General features: G+C 48.7%; 2 protein-coding genes and 1 pseudogene across 3 annotated transcripts in view; all 3 read left to right on the top strand.

The window, feature by feature from the left end:
* Positions 1-279: 279 nt before the first annotated feature.
* AK1 (adenylate kinase 1) lies at positions 280-6,776 on the top strand. 2 transcript variants are annotated; one of them, XM_006834801.1, is made up of 6 exons: positions 280-308; positions 1,768-1,803; positions 1,953-2,116; positions 2,803-2,919; positions 6,087-6,278; positions 6,540-6,776. In XM_006834801.1, exons 1-6 carry the CDS (start codon positions 302-304, stop codon positions 6,606-6,608), a joined length of 585 nt encoding a protein of 194 aa, XP_006834864.1. In that variant the 5' UTR covers positions 280-301; the 3' UTR covers positions 6,609-6,776. The 2 variants fall into 2 exon arrangements, with proteins under 2 accessions (XP_006834864.1, XP_006834863.1); XM_006834800.1 differs by lacking the exon at positions 280-308 and adding an exon at positions 1,391-1,448 and having other exon boundaries at positions 6,540-6,608.
* A 4,952-nt stretch (positions 6,777-11,728) lies between these two features.
* On the top strand, positions 11,729-12,531 carry LOC102825159 (annotated as a pseudogene).
* Positions 12,532-16,389: 3,858 nt separating this feature from the next.
* ENG (endoglin) overlaps positions 16,390-24,805 on the top strand; it is a 44,076-nt gene continuing 35,660 nt past the window's right edge. Inside the window, exons 1-2 of the mRNA XM_006834976.1 lie at positions 16,390-16,405; positions 17,157-17,366. Coding sequence (XP_006835039.1) covers positions 16,390-16,405; positions 17,157-17,366 — 226 coding nt within the window. The remainder of the gene's footprint in view (positions 16,406-17,156; positions 17,367-24,805) is intronic.

Here is a 24,805-nt window from a genome sequence, read left to right as displayed (position 1 = left end):
TACACCTCTCAGGACTGCCTCACCCTCCTTGGCCCTCCAACTGGACAGGTGTAGATTGCTACCCCTTCACCCCCGTGACAGGTGAGAAAACTGAGGCACAGAGAGGAAAGGTCACTGAATTTATTGGGCCTTCTCTGGTTCATAGTGGTCCCCTCTGTCTTCAGAGCATAAGATGGGGCCTGGACACCTTGGGTATGACTTGGTGGAGCAGAGGTGAGGAGGGGAGCAGAATCGTCCTCACCCAGCTCAACTGTGCCCTTGTCTTACAGAGTGCTGACTCAGCTCCCTGGACCTCAGCAGGATGACAGGTACAGAGGTTCTTCCCTTTTCCTGCTCCCTACCTGGGCCTCAGTGTGCCCATCTGCAAAGGGGGCATGCTCTTGGTGAAGCATTCTGGGAAGGGGTTGGAGGACACTCTGGTCTACCAGAGATGAGGGAGTCTTTCACAAGACTTGACAACTCTAAGGTTAATTTTAGAATAGATGAGGCCTTTAAGGCCCCACAGCAAAACTTCTAAGCTGATATTTATAGAGGAGAAGGGTGGGCATGGGGAAAGATCACAGATATGCAAAATACAGAGCCTCATGAGCAGTAGGTTCTGCCTCTCTCAGAGACTCAGTATCCCTAACATCCAATGGGGGTGGGCTTTGAGGATGCCTTGGGCTCTCCTGACTCCTATGGACTAGGACCTGGAGATGTGGGTGGACAGAGAGCACTGTGCTTTGGTTGGAGCAGCTCTTAAATGAACTCAGTGGCCCTGCCTCCTGCTGTGTGCCTGAGCCAGTGGTTACTCTGCCACTGTGAAGCTCTAGCCAGCAGCCACCATTGGAGGCTGACTTCCCTCCACACCCCCAGGCTCATGCCTTTTATATAGGACTGTGACAACTCCCTTAGGACCCAGGAATCAGGGTTTCAAGCCTCATGGCCAGCAAGGCTGCTGGGAACTGCTGGGAACTGCTAAGCCCACCTCCTCACTGGAGAGTCTTTCCTAAACTCACATAGCAAAGTGGAATCTAACCAATCCCCTATTTCCCAGAGTGTCAAAAATCTTGGATAGAAGACCTGGGAAGAGAGGCCCGGGTTCCAGTTCAGATTCTGAAAGCCCCTTAAGCAGGCCCCTGCCTCTCTAGGCCTTAGTTTCCCTCTGTCAAGTTTAGTTGTGGTCTTGCTGAGTTCTAAGGGCCCGAAAGGCAGAAGTTACAAAGTAAGCTTGCCTCCCTTTCTGGGCAAGGGTTCCACATACCCACCGCAGCCCTCCTCTCTAGCAACTGTCTCCATGGCAACATATGTTATGGTTGCCAACTCGACAGTAGTGCTGGCCTTGGGATCTGGCAATGGTCAAGTCCAGGGCCTGAGAAGGATAGGACTGGGGACACAGCAGAACAGGACCATGGGGACCTGCTGCTCAGCGCCGAGTAACCTCCGCAGTGAGGACGTCAAGGCCAGAGGTGTCCCTGCCCCTGCAATGCAGCCACCCACAAGGAAAGGCCACAATGGTTGGCCTGCGGGCTTTGCCTACACTGGGCCCTCTGCCCAGAATGCCCTCTCATCACTGACCTCTCCCAGCCCCTGGACTTCCTCACAGTTCACCCTGGCTATAACTTGTCAGCCACCCCCACACCCCTGACCACCCCACCCCCCACAATCGGGAGTGTGAGCTCTGTGTGTCCCTGGTGCTGGAGATCAGCTCAGGCTTGGTACTCTTGAAATGCCTCTAGCGCTATGTCAAGAGAGTGACTGAACTGTGTTCCCTCTTCTCTTCCACAGAGAAGCTGAAGACCACCAAGATCATCTTTGTAGTGGGTGAGTTGGAGGCAGGCCTAGCGGCCGGGTGGTACTATAGGGAGGGTCTTTGAAGGCACTGGTGGGAGCCAAGCCTGGGACTGTACCCTCGGCCCCATGTCCCTCCAGGGGCTCTGTTTCTTGGTGCTGAATGTGTGGGCGCTTTACAGGAGGGCCTGGCTCAGGGAAGGGCACCCAGTGTGAGAAGATTGTCCAGAAGTATGGCTACACCCATCTCTCCACCGGGGACCTCCTTCGGGCCGAGGTCAGCTCAGGCTCAGACAGGGGCAAGATGCTGTCAGAGATCATGGAGAAGGGCCAGCTTGTGCCGCTGGTGAGTGGACCCTGGTGGGCTGGGGGTAGGGGTTAAGGCCTTGAGTGGACACCAGTGATAAAGCCCCTGACATATTGGCAGGGCTGACATAACCTTCCTGGCTCTGAAGCCTCCTGTGTCTCCCCATTATCCTTCTAGAAAGTTCCTTCCAGAGACTTCCAAGACCCTGTGGGACATTGCCCTGTTGACCTTCATCCTCATGTTGCCAACTCTCCACCCTGGCTTTTCTGTTCCTCAAACTCACTAAACTCCTTCCTACTTCAGCTTTCAGAACTCCCTGGATCTCAAATTTTGACCCCCCATTTTATATTCCAGTGTCCCCTTCTTTGCCCATGCAGCCTGTTCCATGCTTGGAAATAGATAAATCAACGATGTAATTGTCCTTTACCAGACTGTGAGTTTCCTGAGGGCACAGGAGTTCTGTTTTGTTTAAGACTGTGTCCCTCAGAGCCCAGAATAAGACCTGGCTGGGAAAAGAGGTTCAGTAAATATTGTTGAATGAATGAATGAATGACCCAATCACCCAATCAGTTGAAGGGCTTCAAGGTTCAGAGAAGGCTTCCTAGAGAGGGAGGCTTGTTCGAGTCGTCTGAGTTCAAGGATGAGGGCTTCCAGGTGGTGGGAGCAGCCCAAAGGCCCAGAGGAAGGGAAGCTCATGATCCTTTCCCTTTGGCTGCGACCCCCAGGAGACGGTGTTAGACATGCTCCGAGATGCCATGGTGGCCAAAGTAGACACTTCCAAAGGCTTCCTCATTGACGGCTACCCACGGGAGGTGCAGCAGGGAGAAGAGTTTGAGCGGCGGGTAAGGCATAAACCTGGCGGGGTCGGCCTTGAGGAGCTGTGATACAGGGCAGTCAGGTAGAGACTGAGTGGTGGGTGGACAGAGGTAGACTGATTCCTGAGCAGGAGGGAAGAAAAGGAGAAAGAGGAGGAGGTATGCAGACAAGGAGGGGAAACCAGAGAACATTCACTGGAAGAAGAGGCATGGAAAATGAAGCAGCAGTCTGAGGAGTTCACACAACTGGGCTCAGGTTCCAGCTCAGCCTTCAACCACTGGGACCTTGTGCCAAATATTCCACCCCTCTGAACCTCAGTTCTCCCATCTTCAAAATGAGGGGAGGTAAGTCACAGTTGTCCTGAGGGGCATCTGTGGGGATTAGGGAGATGTACCCTTCCAGAGTGGGGTTTGGCACTCCATAAACACAGAGGTACAGGGAGCAGCATGGACAGGGCTGGAAAGATAAGGGGCCAATCCCTTGAGGATGATGTGGGAGAGAGAGGTTCAGGCCTGACTGCCAGAGTAGGGAGTCTGGGCTCCCTCTAGCTAGAAAGAGCAGGCTTTGGGGTTGATGACTCTGAGCTGCCTAGAATGGGCTCCCACCAGGAAAACCTTCCACAGAGGGGGCACCTTGCAGAGACACCCACATGTACACTGCACATAGAAATATGTGCACACACATCTACATAGGTGTATACATGTATATTCACAGACATGCATATACAGTTCCACACACATGCACACACATCACACACACACACTCATACTTCTGGTGTCACAAGGTCACAGAAGGGAAACAGACAGCACCACAAGTGCCCAGGGAAGAGAGATCCGCAAGGGTGGGTGAGGGGTCAGGGAGGGCTTCCTGACAGAAGGACTAGGAAGGACCTTCACAGGAGGAACTGGGGACCCCTCCCTGGGCCTTGTATTCTCCACTCCTCATCTCCAAGGGACTCTGGTTATCTTTGGGCTACCAAAGCTTCATCGTAGGGCAGGAGACTACACTTCTTGATCTCTAATTGGCTGCACATCTCACAAAAGTGTCTTCCCTGCTCTGGGCCTCAGTTTCCCTATATGTGCAATAGGAGTTGGCTAAGCCTTCTTCAGACCAGGAAGCTATGGTTCCCTAGTCAGAGGCCAGGCAGCCGAGAGGGAATATGTGTGATGTCACCTCTGAGCCTCAGAGCTGCATCTAGAAAACAGTTAATGAAAGTCCCCATCCCTTCTGGGCTGCTCTGGGTGTTATTGAGGGCTGTGAGCTCAGCCTGACTGTGGTCTCCAGCAAGTCTGGGTAATTGGTCTTCTTGACTCTGGACACCAGGGGGAGCCAAGACCCTGCTGACAGAAGAAGGACCTGCCTGGGGATTGTGGCTTGTAGGCCCAGCTCTTTCCTCTGGGGTGGGACAGTGACCAGTATCAACTTGCCAAGTTTCATACCCATTGTTCTGGCTGGGAAACTGAGGTCCACAGCCATTACCTCAGCTCAAGAGTCCCAGCCCAGAGGCTCAGTTAGACCTCATCAATTTCCTAACTCTGCCTGAGGTGTTAGCTGCCCTTGGTGTATAAAGAGCCTACTGTGCTTGGGCCTGGTCAGTGGTTCAAACCCATCAGCCAGTCTTCAAGAGAAAGATGAGGTTGTCTGCTTTTATAAAGACTTACAGTCTTGAAAACCTGACTTCAGGTTGCTAATGAGTTGTAATTGATTCATTGACAGTGGGTCTGTTTTTTGGTTTTGGTGCTTGGATCCTGGGGACTCAGATGAATCAGAGACTGTGAGTGAGGACCCTGGAGGCACTCAGCGGCTGATGGAGGGCCATGAAGTTCATGACCTTGGATCTGGGGTTAGCTCTGCCTCTCACCTTAACTGTCACCTGAATCCTTAGCTACTCAGAAGACAGGGAGGAGAACTAGGCACTTCTTACAATCAAGGAAGCAAAGGCTCAGTGAAATCAAGTGACTTGCCCAAAGTCACATAGCTGGTGAGAGGCAGAGATACTGGTGTAGTCCAGGTCAGTCTGACGCTATAGGTCAGGCTTCTACTTGCCAAACCCCTGCCAGGGCAGTGCCCAGAGTCTGCATGAGGAGTCTGGGACAGCAATTCTCAGGGACCAATAGAAATAGTCAGGGAGAAGTAGGAGGACCTGACTCCAATCCTGAGGCATGGCAGCTGTGGGTGGTTCTCTTCACCTCCGTTCACCTGGCCCCTAGCTTCAGTGAAGTATCAGGGGCCTTCCTCAATTGGGGCATGCCTGGCTCAGGCTGGGCCAGGACTTAGAATCTAGAGTGACCGAGAGGAAAAGCCCTGCTCTCATGGACTCATGGTCAGGCAGAGGCAAAGGGCTGCCCTCTTTGGTTTCACGTAGAGAGAAGCCTGGGCCGGGGTCTGTGGAGAGGTGCTTATTTCTCTTTCCCCTTCTAAGTCCCCCGCAGATGACACATGACCTCAGTGACAGTGCCCTTGCTTAGACCCTTGCAGAACTTTGCAGCTCTCACCCCTTCACTCATTCTGCCTTCCTTTGCCAAGTCATTACCTGGCACCTCGGGGTATAAGACAGCTACTTCCCTGTCTTCAGGAAACCCCAGCCTTGCTGGGGAGAGAAACATGAAATAACCAGAGACCCTTATGAGATGTACTTGACGGCCTGGAGAAGCATGTTGTGGGGGTGGCATCTGGGGGTGGCAGAAATGAGGTTTGAAGGAGAGTGGTTGGTATTGAGGTGAAGGTAAGAATCAGGTAGGGGGAACAGGCCAAGTCAAGGCCTGACATGGGGAGGTGGGAGGGGTGGGAGTGTTGCTGAGAGCCTAAGGTAGACAGCAAGTCGTGTGGCTGAAGCATGAAGTGTGAAGGAACAAGTGGCAGGAGATGGGGAGGACAGAGTCTGATTAGGAAAGCCCTCTTCCAAGTGAGGAGTTTGGACTTTCTCCTGAGGGCACTGGGGGGTCATGGCAGAGATTTGATCAGGAGAGTGGCAGGACTGGTAGGTTTAGGCCACTGTTGTTGTTATGTGCCATGGAGTCGGTTCTGACTCATAGCGACCCTGTACAGGGTTTCCAAGGCTGTAAATCTTTACGGGAGCAGAAAGCCTCATCTTTCTCCCATGGAACAGCTGGTAGTTTCGAACTGCTGACCTTGTGGTTCGCAGCCCGATTCATAACCACTACGCTACCTGTGATTGGTGCCCCACCATCAGATTGGACAGCCCACACTGCTGCTGTATGTGGACGCAGGCGCCGAAACCATGACCCAGAGGCTCCTGAAGCGTGGAGAGACCAGCGGGCGTGTAGACGACAATGAGGAGACCATCAAGAATCGGCTGCAGACCTACTACAAGGCCACAGAACCCGTCATCGCCTTCTACGAGAAACGTGGCATTGTGCGAAAGGTCCGAGGGGAGCCCCCAAACCCAGGCTCTTACCTGGCTCAGCCTCTATTTGCTGTGTAGCGTTGGCCCAGCCAACCATTCTGAGCCTCACTTTCCCCAATTTGTTCAATGAGGGGCTGCTTTTCCTCTCTGGCTAGGACCTGGCCTGGCCTCTGCAGAAATGTCCCTCCTGCCTCAGTAGGGCCCACCCAGCCCTTCCCAGCATGCGGTCATGGGAATCCCTCCCAGGCTTCTGTTCTTCATGGCCCCTCTCCCCTACAGGTCAATGCTGAAGGCTCTGTGGACAGTGTTTTCTCCCAGGTCTGCACCCATCTGGATACCCTGAAGTAGCAAAGTTTGGAGTCTTCCCCAGCTCAGAGTCCCACCCCTCCCTATCTGACTCCAGGCTGTCCTGGCCCAAGCCCAACACCTCCACCCTACCCGGCTGGAGCACAGACAGAGGAAGCTACGTTATCCTGTTTTCATGGACAGCCGAGCACTAAAGGAATTTCCAAGGACGTTTGGTTTTACTCATTTTGTTTGCTCCCAATCAGAGTGGATGCACATGGTTGACCAACCCCGCTCCTTGCACTCCTAGCCCCTCACTCTCCTGTGTCTCCTGCAGCTGTCTGCTCCCTTTGACAGTTGCCCCTCCCTTAGCTGCAGTGAAATCGCAGGACCCGTCCTCAAGCAGGGCATGCCCTGCCCCGTCTGTGCCTCTGTGCCGGGCTAGGCCTCAGTCTGGGTTTTTCTCCATTCTTGCTATGAGCCTGTTTTCTTATCCTTTGTTTCTGAGCAATTACTCTGTGCTTAACCTCCATTGGGCCTAGGCTGCGATGCCAATGGGGTTCCCTCCTCTTGCCTTTGGGGCTTCCTGGGCTTCTTGAGCTGTGAACTGGTGTTCAGTTAGCCTGGGCACAAGATGCTGTGAGGGTCTAGAAACATTCTGGGGTTATGTCAGGGGAGACTTCACTGAGGAGGTAAAACCTGAAGAAAGCCCGCTTTGTGGCCCTGGATAGGTCACAACATGCTTTCTTTGAGCTAGTTCCAAATCTGTAAAGCAGACTCAGTGATCCTCCCATTTGTTCCTCCAGGTTAAATAAGAATGCCCTGAGCGAGGGGTATGGGTTCTCACACCCTGTGGAGAGCTAGAGACCAGCGTGCAGGGCCAGAGATATATTGGGGTGCCCCAGAATCTCCAAGGAGAACAACCTTTCTCTTCTGTTCTCCTTCACTCTTTGACCTCATCCGGGAGGAGGCTTTAGGTGGTGCTCACGTGTCCTTAATGCCTCTCCAGCCTTGCTGGGCTCTTCCTAAAGCCAAGCAAGTCGGTTCCAGCCTTCAGGGGCCACACACCAGCAGAAATGAAATATTCCATCTTTTGAGGTTGTGCTTGTTTTATATCCTCTCTTATTTATGGCAAGTTTTCCATTTAGGGCTGGTTTTCCATTTACATTAGTGATTTAAAATTTCCTTTTAAATAAATCTATTTAAGTTATAAAAGGTGAGTCTGTTGAAAGAGGAACATGGAATCAAGAAATGATAGGACGGGAGACAGGAGAAAGCAGGCTTCATTATGTGGCTGGTAGGATGTGACCACAGCCGTGGTGGTGTTCCTGACTCACCAGACCATGTGAGCCATCCTGCCTGGGAGGGGTCTGAGATGAAGGCTGTTACCCCCTACTCTGAGGTTAGTCTCTCTGCTCCTCCCATCAGAACGTACACCTTCCCCATACCATGAGCACACAGCTTCCTCTTGGGGCTGTCTGAGGAACAGCATGAGGATTAGTAGAAAAATCAGTCAAAATTAGAAAGAAATTCACCAAAATTAGCATGTTTATTATAGTTTTACTAACTCAGGCATAGTTATGAAAAACTTTGACCCAAACTACTCACCACAGAATAGCTTTCTTTAATCATATAAGAATATATATATATATATGTATTTTTATATGATTAAAGAATGTATTTATATATATATATAGATAGATAGATAATATGTTCTGTATACACTGTTGTTGTAAAGTATCATCAAAGTCAGTTCCTACTCATAGTGACCCTGTATAGGGTTTCCAAGGAACAGCTAGTGAGTTTGAACCACCAACCTGTGGCCTAGTTTTTTTTAAATCACCACCACACCACACACATCCCTCATGCACCACACATAAACCCTATACCACTAACACACATACACCATACCACATACACACACACTAGAATGTACACCTTCCCCATATCATGAACACACATCTTCCTCTTGGGCTTGTCTGAGGATCAGCATGAGGATTAGTAGAAAAATAAGTCAAAATTAGAAAGAAATTCACCAAAATTAGCATATTTATTATAGTTTTACTAACTCTGACATTTGCCTATATATTGACCATGACTTATAGGTTCAATGACACAGCCAACAAAATGATCAATAGCTAATACTCTGCCCTCATGCAAATATTCCCAATTGTCCCTAAAATGTCTCTTAACATTCTATGACCATACATTGTATTTGGTTGCATTATAGTCTAGATGTAGCGTAGTGGTTACGAATCGGGCTGCGAACCTTAAGGTCAGCGGGTCGAAACTACCAGCCGCTCCGCGGGAGAAAGATGAGGCTTTCTACTCCCGTAAAGATTTACACCCTCGGAAACCCTGTACAGGGTCGCTATGGGTCGGAACCGACTCGATGGCACTTAACAACAACAACAACATAGTCTAGAAAAGTTCCCTCTTCCCTGCCTCTTTAAAATGACATTGGTCTGTCCCCTGCAGAAAATTCCTCCTAGATCTCTGTTGCTTCCTTGTGGTGTCCTTTAACTTTCCCCTCCCTCCCCTAAATCACCCACAAACTGGAGGTTGTAAAGCTTTCATAGATACAGGTTAGGTAAGTACCTGGTGTAGTTCTGTGGGTTAATGCACTGGACTGCAAAGTCGGTTTGAACTGCAAGGTGGGTAGTTCAAAACTGACTGGATGGTATTTAACAACAACAACCTGATAGATGATGCTCATGAAGGGTTTTAAAACCTGGTGAGTGGGTCAGATCTGCAGAGCTTCCAGCTTTAAACCATACAAAACCCATGGCCATCTAGTGAATTTGGACTCATAGCAACCCTATCGAGGGTTTCTGAGGTCTCTTTATGGGAGCAGACCCATCTGTCTCCTGAGGAACAGCTGATGGGCTTGAATCACTGACCTTGCAGTTAGCAGCCCAAAGATTAACCCACAGGATCACCAGGGCTCTTGTTTTCAGGTGGGCATGGTGTAACAGTGGGCTTGAGAAGGTCAACGTTATCACATTCTCTTCATCTCTAGGGACTTTGCAGGCAGCAGTTTGGCAAAATGTGCTGGTACTTTGAAACTAGTCAGTAGATTAATGCCTTTATAACTTGGGGCCTTGGAGAGGGAGTGCTCCCTGGCAGGCTCCACTGGGGTGGTGGCCTCAGTTGCCTCCCCCTGGACTGTACCACCCTTGTCTTGGCCTCAAAAGCCCTAAGGGCTGGGGCCGGAGGCGCTGAAGTGGGAGAGGAAGGAAGCCAGAGTAGAAGAGGCCAAGGCTGTTGCCTCTCAGCCTGGAGAGGGGCTACAAGTAAACAGGAAGATCTGGCGGCTCCACAATGGGGGCGTTTGGAGAGGTGGGGAGACCAGGAGTCCTAAAGGACATGCGCAGTCTGAAAACACAAGGCTTCCTCTCTGGAGAATAGGCCCAGAGAGATTGTGTGGTTTGTTTGTCCCAGGCCACCAGCAAGGCAGCGACACAGGCCTAAACTTCTGCCTCCTCCTCTGTTCGGCTCCTCTCTTGGGGTTCTGGTGCTGGGTCAGGTGTTGCTCACCATGGCTTTGCCCTTCTAAGTACTTGAAGCCCTTACAACTTAGAGATTCTAGAACTCTGGCCCAATGCAATCCTACCTCCTAGGTGGTCTCATGGGTTTTTCAGCTTTTATCAGGAAGGCCAGCATTACCAAGGATTTGGAAGCTGCCAGACATCAGAGCCCCTCCCCTGGGGAAAGATAGGAAGATTTTGAGGGATCCCATGAGTTGGTACTGACTCGATGGCACCTAACAACACAACTCTTATAGAGCAAATAAGTCACCGGTGGAGCCATTGACCTCTGTGACCCCCTTTTTCAGAGACCCTGAATGTCCCCAACATGGGGACTCAGAATCATAAACTATGAAACCTTGACTCATGTTGCCCAGTGATTAAGTCTCCTTATTTATCCCATAAGCATTTAATGAATGCCTACCCAAGACCAGACACTATTCTAAGTGATGGGGATTCAATAGTGATCAAAGCAAAGTCCCTTCCCTAATGGAGCTTCCATTCTAGAGGGAGAGACATATAAAATGAATATATATTGTTGTTGCTAAGTGCCGACATGTAGGTTTCAACTCAGTGACCCTGTATAAGGTTTCTGAGGAGCAGCTGGTGGTTTTCAACCACAGAGCTTGTGGTCCAGGGCTTATCAGACCAGGATGCCTAAATGAGTATATTGTATATCAGATTTGATATGTGTCCTGAAGTAGGATTATTTTAAATACAATGGTGGGCAAAATTGTGACTGATAAGTAACATTTAACAAGATACTTACAGGATGAGGGAGCAATCTCTGAGACTGTAAGGGAAGAGTATTTCAGGGAGAGGAAGAGAAAGCAGTAGTGCAAAGGCCCTGAGGTGGGTGCAAGCTTGGCACATTCAAGAAGCAGCACAAAGACCAGCATGCCTGGAGAGTAGTGAGCAAGGGGGAAGACAGAAGGTGAAGCTGGAGTGGGGCATGGGACTTGACCATTTGAAGGACTTGGGCTTTTACTTTGAGTGACATGGTTTCCTGGGGAGGTGTTGAGCAGATGAGGGGTGGAATTGGACTTTGTTTTAACAGGATCCATTTTCAGTGTAGAGAAAGGGGAGTGGGAAGGTAGAATCAAAGAGAGACCAGTGAAGAGTCGGTGGCATTATTCCAAGAAATGCTGGTGACTTGGACCAAGGCAGTAGCTGTGGGGTGGTGAGACGTGGACTGGATGGCGCCTAAAACAACAACAATCTTTACAGAAGTAAATGGGCAGACCTTTCTTCTGCAGTGCTACTGGATGGGTTCAAACTGTCAACTTTTACATTCGTTACTGAGCACAAACCACTTGTGCCACAGTGGTACCTTAAAAAGGATGTTAGAGCAGCATCATATTTCATGGCCAAGACTATCCAGTGGGAAATGAGGCCCATAGAGTGACTTATGATCAGCATTTGAAAGAAAATGGGACAGGATAGATGCTTTCCACATGCCTGTCACATTGTCAGGGTATACAAGGGTACTTCAAAAAGATAATGAAAAATGGAGCATTAAACAGATGCAGATGCAGGAGGCTGGTTGGTTGTGGTCTTTTAGGACTCCGGCCAAAGCTCTGATCCTCATGAGGCCTCAGCCGGCTAGACTCCCTATTTTCTACCCACCTGTAGCCATGTTGTTGAGACTCTGACACCATGTTCAAGGTGCACTTTGTGCAGGGCTCCATCCTGAAGAAAGTGCTAGAGGCACTCAAGGACCTCATCAGTGAGTGATCCTGCAAGATTATGGATTCTTCCCATGTCTCCCTTGTGCAGCTCACTCTGTGTTCCAAGGGCTGTGACTACAACCTAGCCATGGGGGTGAACTTCACCAGCATGTCCCAAATACTGAAATGTGCTGGCAGTGAAGACATCATTAAGCTAAGGGTTGAAGATAATGTGGACACCTTGGCACTAGGATTTGAAGCACCAAACCAAGAAAAAGTTTCAGACTATGAAATGAAGTTAATGGATTTAGGTATTGAACAACCTGGAATTCTAAAACAGGAGAGTACAGGTATGTAGTAACAATGCCTTCTGGTGAATTTGCACATACGTGCCAGGATCTCAGTCATATTGTAGATGCTGTTATCTTTTCCTGTGCAAAAAGTGAAATTTTCTGTTGTGGAGAACTTGATAATGGAAATATTCATTTGTCACAAACAAGTAATGTTGCTAAAGAGGCTGTTACTATAGAGGTAAATGTACTAGTTCAGCTAACTTTTGCACTTAGATACGTAAACTTCTTTACAAACGCCATTCCATTCTCTCCTACAGTTACATGCAGTATATCTCCTGATGTACCCCTTGTTGTAGATAATAAAATTACTGATATGGGACACTTAAAGTACTATTTGTCTCCCAAGATCGAGAATGAAGAAGGATCTTACACACTTAAAATTCAAGAAAATCAACAAAGCTCTTTGAGAACTACTTCTGAGATGCCACCATGTGCTTGAGTCTTTCTGTCACCAAAGTACCTCTGAATACATATGTAGACTTTTTCTGCAAATAACCTATTTTTTTCTCTACTCTGTACAATTTGTCTAAAGAATAAAAGTCCAAAGTCAAATTTGCTCTTGTTAACCCAGAAATATATCTGCCTTATCTAGAAGTACTCTTATAAAAGGGTCTTAACTAAATATAGTTTTAATTAAGAGTGTTTTCGATTGAAATAAGTTATCTGAATTTCAAACGTCAAAAAATAAATTTCATGAAAACTGAATTGAAAGATAATGGGATTTTCCCACACATTATTTGAAGCCCCCTCGTATATCATTTCATGAAGCGTTTGTTTCAGTCATTGAGTCGGAGCCTCCGTGTTTGAGTCATAAAGACTTGGGACAATCTGACTTGGGGTGAAGGTAAATGGAGAAGGGAAGAAGCCCAAGAATAAAGCTTGCGAAGACAATGCTGAGGAGACAGGTCAGGGGTGACTAAGGAGGTGGAAGGAAAACCCAGATGGTGTTCTGAAAACTGAAGGAGGAAAGACAGGCTTGGATTTGGATTGTCTGCGTCTCCCCAGCCTTATGGCCTTGCACACCTGAGCCTCAGTTTCCTCAGTTGTAAAACAGATGGAAAGTCTCTGGGCATTAAGGTGGGTGTGAGGACTGAGTGTGTCCTCAACACGGGGCTATGGAGCAATTTTGATTCTAGTCCTGGCCCTTTGAACTCCTACAGGCTAACAGGTTGCCCTCCCACTGTGCAGATAGAGAAACTAAGGTCCAGAAAGTAGAAAAGTCTTTCATGAGGCCACCTGACCAGTGAAGGGCAGAGCCTGGGTACTGTGACTCCCAACCCAGGGCTCTCTCTTCCCTCTGTATGCACGGACTCCTTGATTGTCTGGGTCTGGCCCTGCTGTCCTCAGCGGCCCCTGACTTTGGACTGGTGTTGTAGACGGAGAGCCGCCTGGGGGGGAAGGGGGGTGTCCCTGGGGGCTGTCTGAAATTCCTCTGGTGGCCAGCAGCCAGGGTAGACGTGCTCCGTCCCTTCCTGAAGCCCCGGCCTTCCTGACCATCCAGGAGAAGGAAGGAGCCCACAGTGGGGTCCAGGCACAGGGGCCTGGCCACCTGCCACGTGTCTCTTTGACGCATGGACAGGGGGCACCTGAAATCATCTGTATCAGTCAGGGCCCCAGCAGGAAACAGATGGTAGGTTCAAATGGGATAAATTGAGGAGAGTTTCATAAAGGGTCTGTTTACACAGGTGTGGTTTAGAGAACCCACAAGGGACAGTGCTGAATCCCAGGGCTGGCAGCAGTGTAGGCCATGACGGCTCGCAGCCTAAATGCGGTGTGTGTGTGTGTGTGTGTGTGTGTGTGTGTGTGCGTGCGCCCACGCGCGTGCAGGAGTGGTTTTCAGAGCCAGAGCGGGCTGCATGAAGGTGCCTTGACAGGGCTGTGGCCTTCAGGGGAGAAAAACTGCAGAGGAATGAATACACTGCTCCCTTGCAAGTGGGGGATGGAGCTGTATGTCCACCCAGGGTCAGCCTCCCAGCTCCAGGCAGAGTGGAGGGGCACCAGGCTTTCCAGGGGCAGGAGATCCAGTCCCAGGTCTCCTCCATTGGGGACCAGGAGCAAGACTCACCTCTTTGTACTTCAGTTATCCTGTGCCTTTATGATCCACCCCTCTACCCTTCTTTCCTTTCAGGGTACCTCATGCTTTCAATAAGTGTATCAAAAGGACCAAAAGGTCCTGGGATCTGTGTTGGGCACTCAGTGATACAAAGGACATTGAGGTCCCTGCCCTCATAGTCCTTTCTGTTCAATGAGGAGATTTACACAGCACAACCTCACATTTCAGCCCCACCTCCACTCCATCCCCTTGGACCCGATGTCTTCCCTCCTCCAAATGTCTCTGAGCTCAGGGTTCCCTGCTCATGATTACCTATAGTGTTTTTCTCTCTCTAGAGTTTCTGAAAGTTTGTCCTCCTGTCCACCTAGAGTCTCTCCTGCTTTCTAAAGAATCTATTGGGTTTTATGACGTGGTGTGAATCGATTGGTCAGAGTCTAAGGAAGTGGGGTTAGGGAGGAGGTTTTGGAAGAGCCTTCTGTGGATTCCCTGTTACTGCCATTGGATTCCCATCCCCTCTCACATCTACTTTGGACAACAATCTCCCCTATCCTGTGACATCCCCAGTCCCACAGATCCTCTCATTCCAAATTCAGCTCAGGTGATGGCAACAGGCAAGGAGTTGAACTGATAACCCTGAACACATAACCCTGGGGTGGCCACTTTCCAGCTGGGGGTCTTGGGAAAGTCACACAGAATGGGTGCCCCCTTTATAAAATGAAGGTATAGCGGTACCAAAAAGGAGCTCTGGTAGCGTAGTGGTTACGAATCGGGCTGTGAACTGCAAGGTCAGCAGTTCGATATTACCAGCTGTTCCGCAGGAGAAAGATGAGGCTTTCTGCTCCCATACAGATTTATAGCCTCGGAAACCCTGTACAGGGTCACTATGAGTCGGAACTGACTCCATGGCACACAACAACAATAGCAGTACCAACCTCCTGGGTCAATGTGAGGACTCAGAGTTGATCATGTGAGTGCCTAGGCCGGGGCCTGGATGAACTGTCCCTGGGGCAGAGATTCTGGTGCAGGTCCCAAGGACCTCAAAGCCCCCACATTGAAGTAACCCTTTGCCTATCATGGTGCTCACTTCCCCATCCCCTCAGTTGCAGGAAAAGACAGAGGAGTGGCCCCTTCAACATCACAGCCTTGCCAGCCTGCCAGACATGGGTGTGTCTACCTTGACCCCACACCCATGCTTGGCTGAGAATTGGCCAGTAGCTGCAGGGCTGGCCAGCTGACCCTTCCCCCAATCCCCACCCAAGGAGCCCCAACGCCCTTTCCGAAGCTGGGTTAGCTCCTGTGGAGACAGACAGCCTGCTCTGTTTATTGGAGCTGCCTGCCAGTGAGGGCTGGGAGGCATCACAGACTAGGCCTCAGACCCCAGAGCAACACCCTCCCTCCAGAGGTACCCAAAGCTCCAGTTTTCTCCTCCCTACCTGGCCCATGTCTCTCAACGTGTGGTCCTGGACAGGTGGCTTCATCTTCTGCCTGCCAGAATATGCCAAGATTCATTTTCTCAGAACCTAGCTCTAGCAGCATCTTCCTACTCAAGAACCTTTCATGATTTCCAATGACCTTCAGAAGCCAGTTCTCCCAGAACATGGCTGGAGTCTGCCTCTTCAGGCTTACTGCCCACACCACCCCCAACTTGTCCCATGGTGGTTGGACCACTTCCTGCTCAGGCTGGTCTCCCTGCCCGGAATGGTCTCTTCCCCTTTTACTCACCCAGGCTTTCAAGGCCAGGCTTAAATGCTACCTCCTCCAGGACACCTAGGCTTCCTCTGAGCTCCATTGGCTGACCCTAGCGCTATGTACTTAACACATGTTGGACACAGAGTAGGTGCTTACTGTTTGCAGAAAGAGTATGGCTTCCTCCTGGAGCCCCAGATTAGCTCCAAGTTGTTCTCTTCTTGAGTTCCAGAATCATTTCCCAGGCTCAGGGGGTGTGAATGAGGGAGAGTCTGAGGCCCCCTTCAATGGGCACTTCCTGTGTGCCAGGCCCAGGGTTCATCACTGTAGAACCCTGATTCTTGGAAATCTCACCATGGTCTGGTGAGGAAGGCACTATGGTGCCACTTTACAGATGGGGTGGCTGAGGGTTTAGTGGATTTGCTCAAGATCATTTAGCGCAAAGCAGGGTTGAGAACCCAGGGTCAACTGACTTTAGAAGTTGAAGGTCTGTCCCCCTTTTGTTTGGGGCTATTCTTTGTCCCTGGAGAATTTTCCACTCATGGAGAGGCTGGCACGATGTGTGTGGTCCTGAGTGAGTCTCCTGCCTTCTCTGGGTCTGGAGACCCTGGCCCAAACTGGCTTGCTGTGCCAACTTGGGAGTGTTCCTTCTGCATCCTGGGCCTTGGTTTCCCTGGCTGTGAAACAAGGAAGGGCAGCCTAATGACACTATTATCTGAGTTATCTGGAGAGTTTGATGAAGATGGGTTTGAATTCCAATGCCAGCTCCTTCTTGTGTCAATTATCTCACCCATCAAGCCTCTGTTTATGCATCTGCAAAATAGGAATTTTGAGTTCATGGAATGTGAGTCCCACATGACTGATCTTCGCAAAGGCCAAGATCCTAGAAGGCCCTAGTCCCTGGAGTGCTCTCCTGGTGGGCTGTTAGGATGATTGTTTTCATCTGGAGGAGTGGAATGGGAGGGTGAAGTGGGTGGAGAGACAAGCCTGGAGCTTGGGCACTTCTACTCCCACTCCCCCAAAGGGCCCCCCACCCAGCAACAAAGCCCGTGGCACTTCCTCTACTCGCCTGGCGGGAGGCCTGGCCCCACCCCTTTTCTAAGGAAGCGCATTTCCTGCCTCCCCAGCCTGACTGGATGAGCCCAGAGCTCCCTGCCACCGACGGTCAGACCCCAGTCTCCATCTGTGTCCAAAGATTCCCTCTACTGCTGTCCACAGCAGCCAGCATCCCCTCCTTGCCCATCGTTGGCTGACCAGTCTTGGATCCCTGGCCCAGACCCTTGTCCCTCTGTCCACTTCTCCTGATCCCTCGGCCGCCCCCGCAGAAGGCTGGAGCGGGGACGCCGTTGCTCCGGCCGCCTGTTCCCTTCGGGTCCCCACACGAGCCCACGCCGGCCTCCAAGCCCACCCGAAGCCCTGCCCTTGGACACCGGATAAGGTCCTGTGCACAGAACCCCGGGTGGAGAACATGGACCGCGACTCGCTCCTCCTGGTCGTTGCCCTGCTGCTGGCCGTCTGCAGTTTCAACCCCACAAGTAGGTGTCCAGGATCCAGGGGTGGGAGACAAGGCCTGGAGAGGGCAGGGCTTGACCTAGCACACAGCCCAGTCCTCCTGGCGCCCGATGCAGCTGGTCTGTGTCCTGTCTGGGAGGGTTGGACATTGAGAACTGGAGGCTAGAGGGTGACCAATCTTTAGTTTGGGACTGAGGGGGTTGACTTTTTAGAAGGCGGTGTTCCAGGATGGTAGGTCACCTTAATTTTGAACCCCTTGTGTCTGCCGTCTCAGCTGTGCCCACTTTCTCCCCAGCAAGTCCAGGTTATCTTTCACCTCTTGTACCCCCTTCCCTGTTGTGTGGCCCCAGGACAGTCTTCTGACCTCTCTGGCCCTTGAGTTTTTCATTGAATGAAGGTGTGGAAAGAGGAGTTCCCCTCTTTCCCCCCACCCCCATGGCCCAGTGTTCAGAGTGTGGGCTCTGGAGTCAAATTTGGATTCTGCCTTACTGTGTCATCTTGGGAAAATGCCTTCATACCTCTGAACCCCAGTTTCTTCAATTACAAAGTTGGAATGGTAATAAACAATCCCCTCAGACCTGTTGCTAGTGGCGATGAGGTAATGCTTGCAGTGTGCTTTTTATAGAGAAGTCTGGCACAGAGCACCCTTTAGGACGGGCCTACAAAGCGCTCACCCTGTGTCTATCTTCCTTTTGGTGCTACCTAAGCAGATGAAGGTACAGGCTAGATGAGGTGGATAAGGGTTCAGGTCTAGTTTAGGAGGCCTGCAGGGGTTCCTCAGCCTGGGGAGTTTCCAAATGGTCTGAAACTCTGACCAGGGGTGGGGACCTTGAGGCATGGGGGTCCCCACTCATTGTGCGCCTCTGCTGTGTCTTACTCCTCATCCACCTAATGCCACAGGACATCCCTGTGGGCACCACTTTACCCACCGGATGAGGCCAGAAGTCTATAAAGAATCCGGAGCGGGAGGGGAGGAAGAAGCCGCTTGTGTGGGGACGAGCATGAGAACGGGAACACGGGCACTGATGGCCATTTGGCGACTCACTTACCCCATAGCATATAAAGTGCGAATCCTGGTGTGGTACTGTAGGATAGCACCAAACTGCTAACCACAAGGTTGTGAGTCAAGCCACCAGCCACTCCTTTGAAACTCTACACAGGGTCACTATGAGTCAGAACCGAGTCATTGACATTTAACAATAGCCACCATCCTTGGTCATTAATATCACACGGAAGTAAAATTTTACTGAAGGTCATTCAACTATGGTTGCAGCAGTACATCAACAGGGAATGTCTAGAAATTCAGGCTGGATTCAGAAGAGGATATGGATCTAGGGATATCAGAATGACATCAGAATGATCTTGGCTGAAAGCAGAGAATACCAGAAAGATGTTTACTTGTGCTTTATTGATTGTGCAAAGGCATTCAACTGTGTGGATCATAACAAGCTATGAATAACATTGTGAAGAATGGGTACTCTAAACATTTCATTGTGCTCATAAGGAACCTGTACATAGACCAAGTGACAGTAATTCAAACAGATCAAGGGGCTACTGTGTGGTTTAAAATCAGGAAAGGCGTGCATCAATGGTTGTAACATTTCACCATATTTATTCAATTTGTATGTTGAGCAAATTATCCAGGAAGCTGGAATATATGAAGAAGATGGCTGAATCAGAATCAGAGGAATTCTCATTAACAATCTGTAAAAGCAGATGAAACAACTTTGCTTGCTGAAAGCAAAAAGGACTTCAGGCTTTTATTGATGAAGATCAAAGACTCTAGCTTTTCTTATGGGTTGCAACTCAATGTAAAGTAAACAAAATCTTCACAACCCGGCCCAGTAAACAAATCATGATAGATGGAGAAAAGACTGAAGTTGTAAAAGATTTAATTTTATTGGATCCACCAACAATGCTTGTAGAAGCAGCATATTGCATTAAGCAAATCTGCTGCATAAGACCTCTTTAAAATATTCAGGAGCAAAGATGTCAGTTTGAGGACTAAGGTGCTTCTGACCCAAGCCATGGTATTTTCAATCGTCTCATATGCATGTGAATGCTGGGTGATGAATAAGGAAAATGGAGCCGAACTAATGCATTTGAATTGTGGTGTTGGTGAAAAATATTGAAAATACCATGGGCTGCCAGAAGAACAAGCACATCTGTCTTGAAAGAAGTACAGCCAGATGCGAGGATGGTGTGACTTCATCTCATGTCTTTGGACATGTTATCAGAAGGGATCAGTCCCTGGAGGGTGAGCGGAGAAGAGGAGGACCCCCAAACAAGACGGATTGCACAATGGCAGCATCAGTGGACTCAAGCTTCATGACGACTGTGAGACTGGTGCAGGGCTGAGCGTGGTTCATTCTGCTGTACATAGTGTCGCTATGAGGCAGCGCCTACCCCGTGGTGGTACCTAACCACAATTATCCTTGGTCTCTAACACTCTTACTACTGCTCCCCTGATAAATGAGAAACTACATCTCAGAAATTTTAAGTGACTTAGGGATTTCCCCTGCCCTTGCCCCAGAACATTTTTTATTAACCTCACATGAGGGGCAAACCTTCTTGGGATGGCTCACAAACACCCTGCAAGATGGCTGCCATTGTTAACCCCATTATGAGGGAAAGGGAATGAAGGCTCTGACCTACCCAACTTCACACAGGACAGAACCATCTCTGGACTCTGAGATGAGTCTCCAGGCCGGCTCTGCCTTTCTTCCTACTGCATCTCATCTGTCTCTTCCTCTGGTCATTGGAGAAAGATCCATACAGACATTTGAGGTTTGGTTTTATATGATGAAAGACATGATGGTATGTTGGTAAATAATAACACTCACAGCTAAAAATAAGCAATTTATAGTGTTTGTCCATTTCCGTGATGTAAATACACTCACATGATTTCAAGCTACCAACTCCCAAACCTTACAGTTGGAAAGAGCAGCAGCATATTATATAGTATTTCTATCACCCAGATACAATAATATAAATACCCTTAAGAGCAATTTGTTGTTGTTGTTAGGTGCCATCGAGTCGGTACCAACTCATAGCGACCTTATGCACAGCAGAACGAAACACTGCCCGATCCTGGGCCAACCTCACTACTGTTGACACGCTTGAGTCCATCGATACTGCCACTTGGCCAATCCATCTCATTGGGGGCCTTCCTCTTTTGCTCTGACCCTCCACCTTACCAAACAAGATATCCTTCTCCAGCGACTGGTCCCTCCTGACAATATGTTTGAAGAATAAGAGACGAAGTTTGGCCATCTTGACCTCCAAGGAGCACTCTGACTGCACTTCTTCCAAAATAGATCTATTGGTTCTTCTGGCAGCCCATGGCACTTTCAGTAATCTCCTCCAACACCATAACTCAAAAACATCAATTCTTCTACAGTCTTCCTTATTTACTGTCCAGCTTTTACATGCATATGAGGTTATTGAAAATACCATGGCTTGGGTCAGGCACACCTTAGTCTTCAAGCTGACATCTTTCTTTGCTTTTCAACACTTTAAAAAGATCTTGTGCAGCAGATTTGCCTAATGCAATACGTCCTTTGATTCTTGACTTCTGCTTCCATGAATGTTGATAGTTGATCCAAGAAGAATGAAGTCCTTGACAACTTCAATCTTTTCTCCATTGATAAGAATGTTGTTTATTGGTCCAGTGGTGAGGATTTTTGTTTTCTTGACATTGAGATGTAATCCATGCCAAAGGCTGTGCTCTTTGATCTTCATCAGTAAATGTTTTAAATCCTCTTCACTTTCAGCAGGCAAGGTTGTATCATCTGCATATTGCAGGTTGTTAATGAGTCTTCCTCCAATCCTGATGCCACATTTTTCTTCATATAAATACCCAGTTTCTCGGATTATTTGCTCAGCATAGATAGGTTCAATAAGTATGGTGAAAGAATGCAACCCTGTCGAGATGATAGTAAAATGGAGCAAAATCATTAGGAAGTGACAGGTTTTGATATTTGTAGCTTTTGTTTTTAGTATAACTTATTGAAACCCTATAAAGGGTCGCTATGGGTCGGAACCGACTTGACGGCACTCAACAACAACAACAATTTAAATTGTAAGTTTTATATAACTTAATTAATAATGGCTCGTTTAAACAACCGATTTGGAAAACTCCAGAAATTTTATCAATCACTCTTGTGAGCATGTGCATGTTGGCTCTAGCACCCTACTATTTGTAGGATTCAAGGACTTTACAAATCATCCAGCTCAATTCATTTACAGCCTGGGAAACTGAGGCCGAGGGAAGGCAGGTGAGGGAATGAGCCAGATCTCCAGGTCAGGAGTGAAGCAGGCATCCTTGTTCAGGTTGGAGGGCATGAAAACAGCTCCAAAACTGGGGCCCAAAACAGGCCCAGCTTTCTGGACACAATTTGGCAGCATTCCTCAAAATTATAACTGTGTGTGCCACTAGCCATTTTGCCCTGGCCACTCAACTTCCAGGAAGAAAACCTATGGAGACATTTGTTCAACTTGCCTTAGGGACCAAGATGTGTGGTCCCTAGGTACCTGTAACAAACACAATTGGAAACCACCTAAATGTCTACCAACAGGTACCCATTAAATAGATAACTATGCAGCAAAATACCATGCAGCAAGAAAAAGGTGGATCTATGTGTGTACTATTGTGAACAGATATCTGGGGCACACTGTTTCCAAACAATAGTTTTTTCATTTCTGTATAATAAAATAGCAATAATACACAGTATGCACAGGGAATATTCAAGAAGGTTCCGTACCTACTGTTACCATTCTCTAGGTGGGGGTTTCTTTGTTGTTGTTAAGTATCATCAAATCAGTTCCAACTCATAGTGACCCTGGATAGGGTTGCCAAGGAGCCCCCAGTGGGTTTGAACCACTAACTCTGCAGTTAGCAGTCCAGTGCTTATCCCACAGTGCCACATCAGGACTCTGAGGTTTCTTTAGAGGCTTTATTATTTTAACATTTTAAGATACATTTTTTTCTATGATGTTGAAATTTTTTTTTAAGACCAAGTATACAGATTTTTTTTTAAGGCAATGTAATCATAGATTTGCCTCAGCCCACCCCTCAAAGGAATCCCAAACTAAAGCAAATTCTCTGCTGCAGAGTTGACTTCAACTCATAGCAACCCTATAGGACTGGGTAGAAGGGTCCCATAGTTTTCAAGGCTGTAGTCTTTACAGAAGCAAAATGTTGCATCGTCCTCCTGTGGATCGGCTGGTAGGTTCGAACCTCCAACGTTTCATTTATCAGCTAAGCTTCTTTAATCAGTGTATCACCAGGACTCAAGTAAAGGGGGAAGTTACCCACTAAACTCTTTCAGTATTGACACTATTAGCATGTTGGTGGATTGCTCTCTAGCTTTTTCGAATAATCTTAATTCAGTTGAATGAACATTTGGGTATCTCAAGTACCTTTCTTTGTTCCAAAAGTTCCCATGTTGTCCTGTGCACTCCATAACTGGTCTCGCCCTCAAATGTGCCATGATTTGTCTAATGAATACCCTATTGCTAAAGATTTAGATCTTTCCCCTTTGTAATAAATACTACCTTGATGCATGCTTTTGGTAGATGTACCTTTCCTGTAATTTGGATTATTTCCAGAAGTGGGGGTGCTGGGGCTCATGCCCATGTTGGGTGACTGGAACTGAAGAATGCTCCTGTATGTTGGTGACTGTCCATCTGACGATGGGCCACAAGTGTGGCTTGGGCCCCTGTGCTTCTGGCCCCCTGCATGGAGGTCTGGGACTCACTGCAGAAGTGTTAGTAGTGATGCTGGACAAAGTCCACCTGGATTCGTCTCTAGAGGCTGCAGTCAGGAATTAGTGTCCATTTGCCAGGAGTAAAAAAGAGGTTGAAGCAGAAGCTGTATGAGCCAGGAAAGCTGTATGAGCTCATGATCACAGGTAGCCAGTGTTGGAACTCTGACGAACAGTCTTTTACTCCAAGATCTGAGGGACCAAGAGGGAGGAAACCACCTCTTCAGTGCCCTCATTATATCTGGCACCATGTTGGCTCTTCGTCACTCTCCATTCCCACTTTACAGATGAGGAAATTGAGGCTCAGTTCAAGGGACAGGTTCATATTTGAATCTAAACCCAGTTGCTTTTCCTTGCACCAAGTTAGAGTACCAGACCTTTGGAAACTTGGGCTGTGGACACTTGGAGAGCTGGTACTACTTGCCCTGGTACTACTCAAGCTATAGCCCAGATTTTGGGAGGATCAGTCCTGAAGGTTGAGGAGGAACCTCCTCCAGGGGCTAAAGTAACTTTAATCCAGGGGCAGAGGGCAAAAAAAAAAAAAAAAAAACACACACACACACACACACACACACACACGAAAAAGCAACTATTAACTATTGGCAGTTAGTCAGCACTTGCATTGTGCCAGATGCTGCTTTAGGCATAACCTGTGTACTTTCAGATTAAACCATGGCAAAATCACTATGACGTGCACAGTCCTGGGTACAGACAGGTGGAGGAATGTGCCTGAGTCAACACAGCCCAGAAGTGAGCCCCTGGGACTCTAGCCCTAGGCTGAACCATAGCCAACAGGTATGACAGGAATCTCCTTGTAGCCTGATTTTCTCAGGCAATCAACCCCTTCCCCTAGAGTGACAGCTCAACCTCTATTTTCAGTAGCCCCATCAATGCCCTGCCCTCTCTTTGTGCCTTTGTCCCCGGTGGAACCTCAGAATATAAGACCCCCCGGTAGAACTTGGAGCCTGTCTCATCCATCCTTCTCTCCCTCTCCAAGTATCCATAGGGAAACGGGTCCATATTGATGAAGGGTCTTAACATGGGTCATCTGGCAAGTTCAAGGTAGACCTGACTAGTTGGTTTCCTCTTGCCTTGTCTGTACTCTGGGTTGGGCATTGGTGAGTCAGGTGATCTGGACTCTGCCTGGCATGGGAAAGTTCCCTTCTTTCTGGAGAGGTAGAAACACAGATGAATGAAGACAACCCCCATGGGCATGTGTAGTTCTAGAAGGACATCCCAGCACCAATGCCCTTGAAAGGGAAGGAATAGGTTCTAACGGGAAGATTTACAGAACAGGGTTTTGAAGGATGAATAGAAGTTGGCCAGGCAGTCAAATAAAGGAAAGGACATGGCAGGGACAGGGGATAAGATGTGTTTTGGGCAAATGCGTAACATCTTCCCATCGACTGGATATGAATATCCAGTTCCTGAACAGTCCTCAGGGGTCAGCAGCAAGTTTAGCATAGTGTGTGTTATTAATACTTACCAGCACTCACCAACTAGATAAAGAAGTCATTGCCATTGTCGGCCTCCCTATTCTATAGATAACAACACTTAGGCATGGAGGCTGCAGACTTAGCATCAGGACCTCAAGCCTGTTCATTCAAACTCCACTCTAAGTTGTGGGGTGTGGATTTAACCCTGTAGGCGTTAAGGAACCAGGCGAGAGGCTTCATTGGTGGTCAGACCCAGGAGGA

This window comes from Chrysochloris asiatica, unplaced genomic scaffold (assembly GCF_000296735.1).
Source record: "Chrysochloris asiatica unplaced genomic scaffold, ChrAsi1.0 scaffold00014, whole genome shotgun sequence".
Classification (NCBI taxonomy): Eukaryota; Metazoa; Chordata; class Mammalia; order Afrosoricida; family Chrysochloridae; genus Chrysochloris; species Chrysochloris asiatica.
The sequence above is the reverse complement of the archived record's forward strand: the minus strand, read 5'-3'. Positions and strand labels throughout refer to the sequence as shown.

Coding starts and splice junctions, on each gene's coding strand:
- AK1 (XM_006834800.1), top strand. CDS start 1,391: ATGGGGACCTGCTGCTCAGCGCCGAGTAACCTCCGCAGTGAGGACGTC. Junction 2,117..2,802: donor AGGGCCAGCTTGTGCCGCTG/GTGAGTGGACCC, acceptor TGCGACCCCCAG/GAGACGGTGTTAGACATGCT. Junction 6,279..6,539: donor AACGTGGCATTGTGCGAAAG/GTCCGAGGGGAG, acceptor TCTCCCCTACAG/GTCAATGCTGAAGGCTCTGT.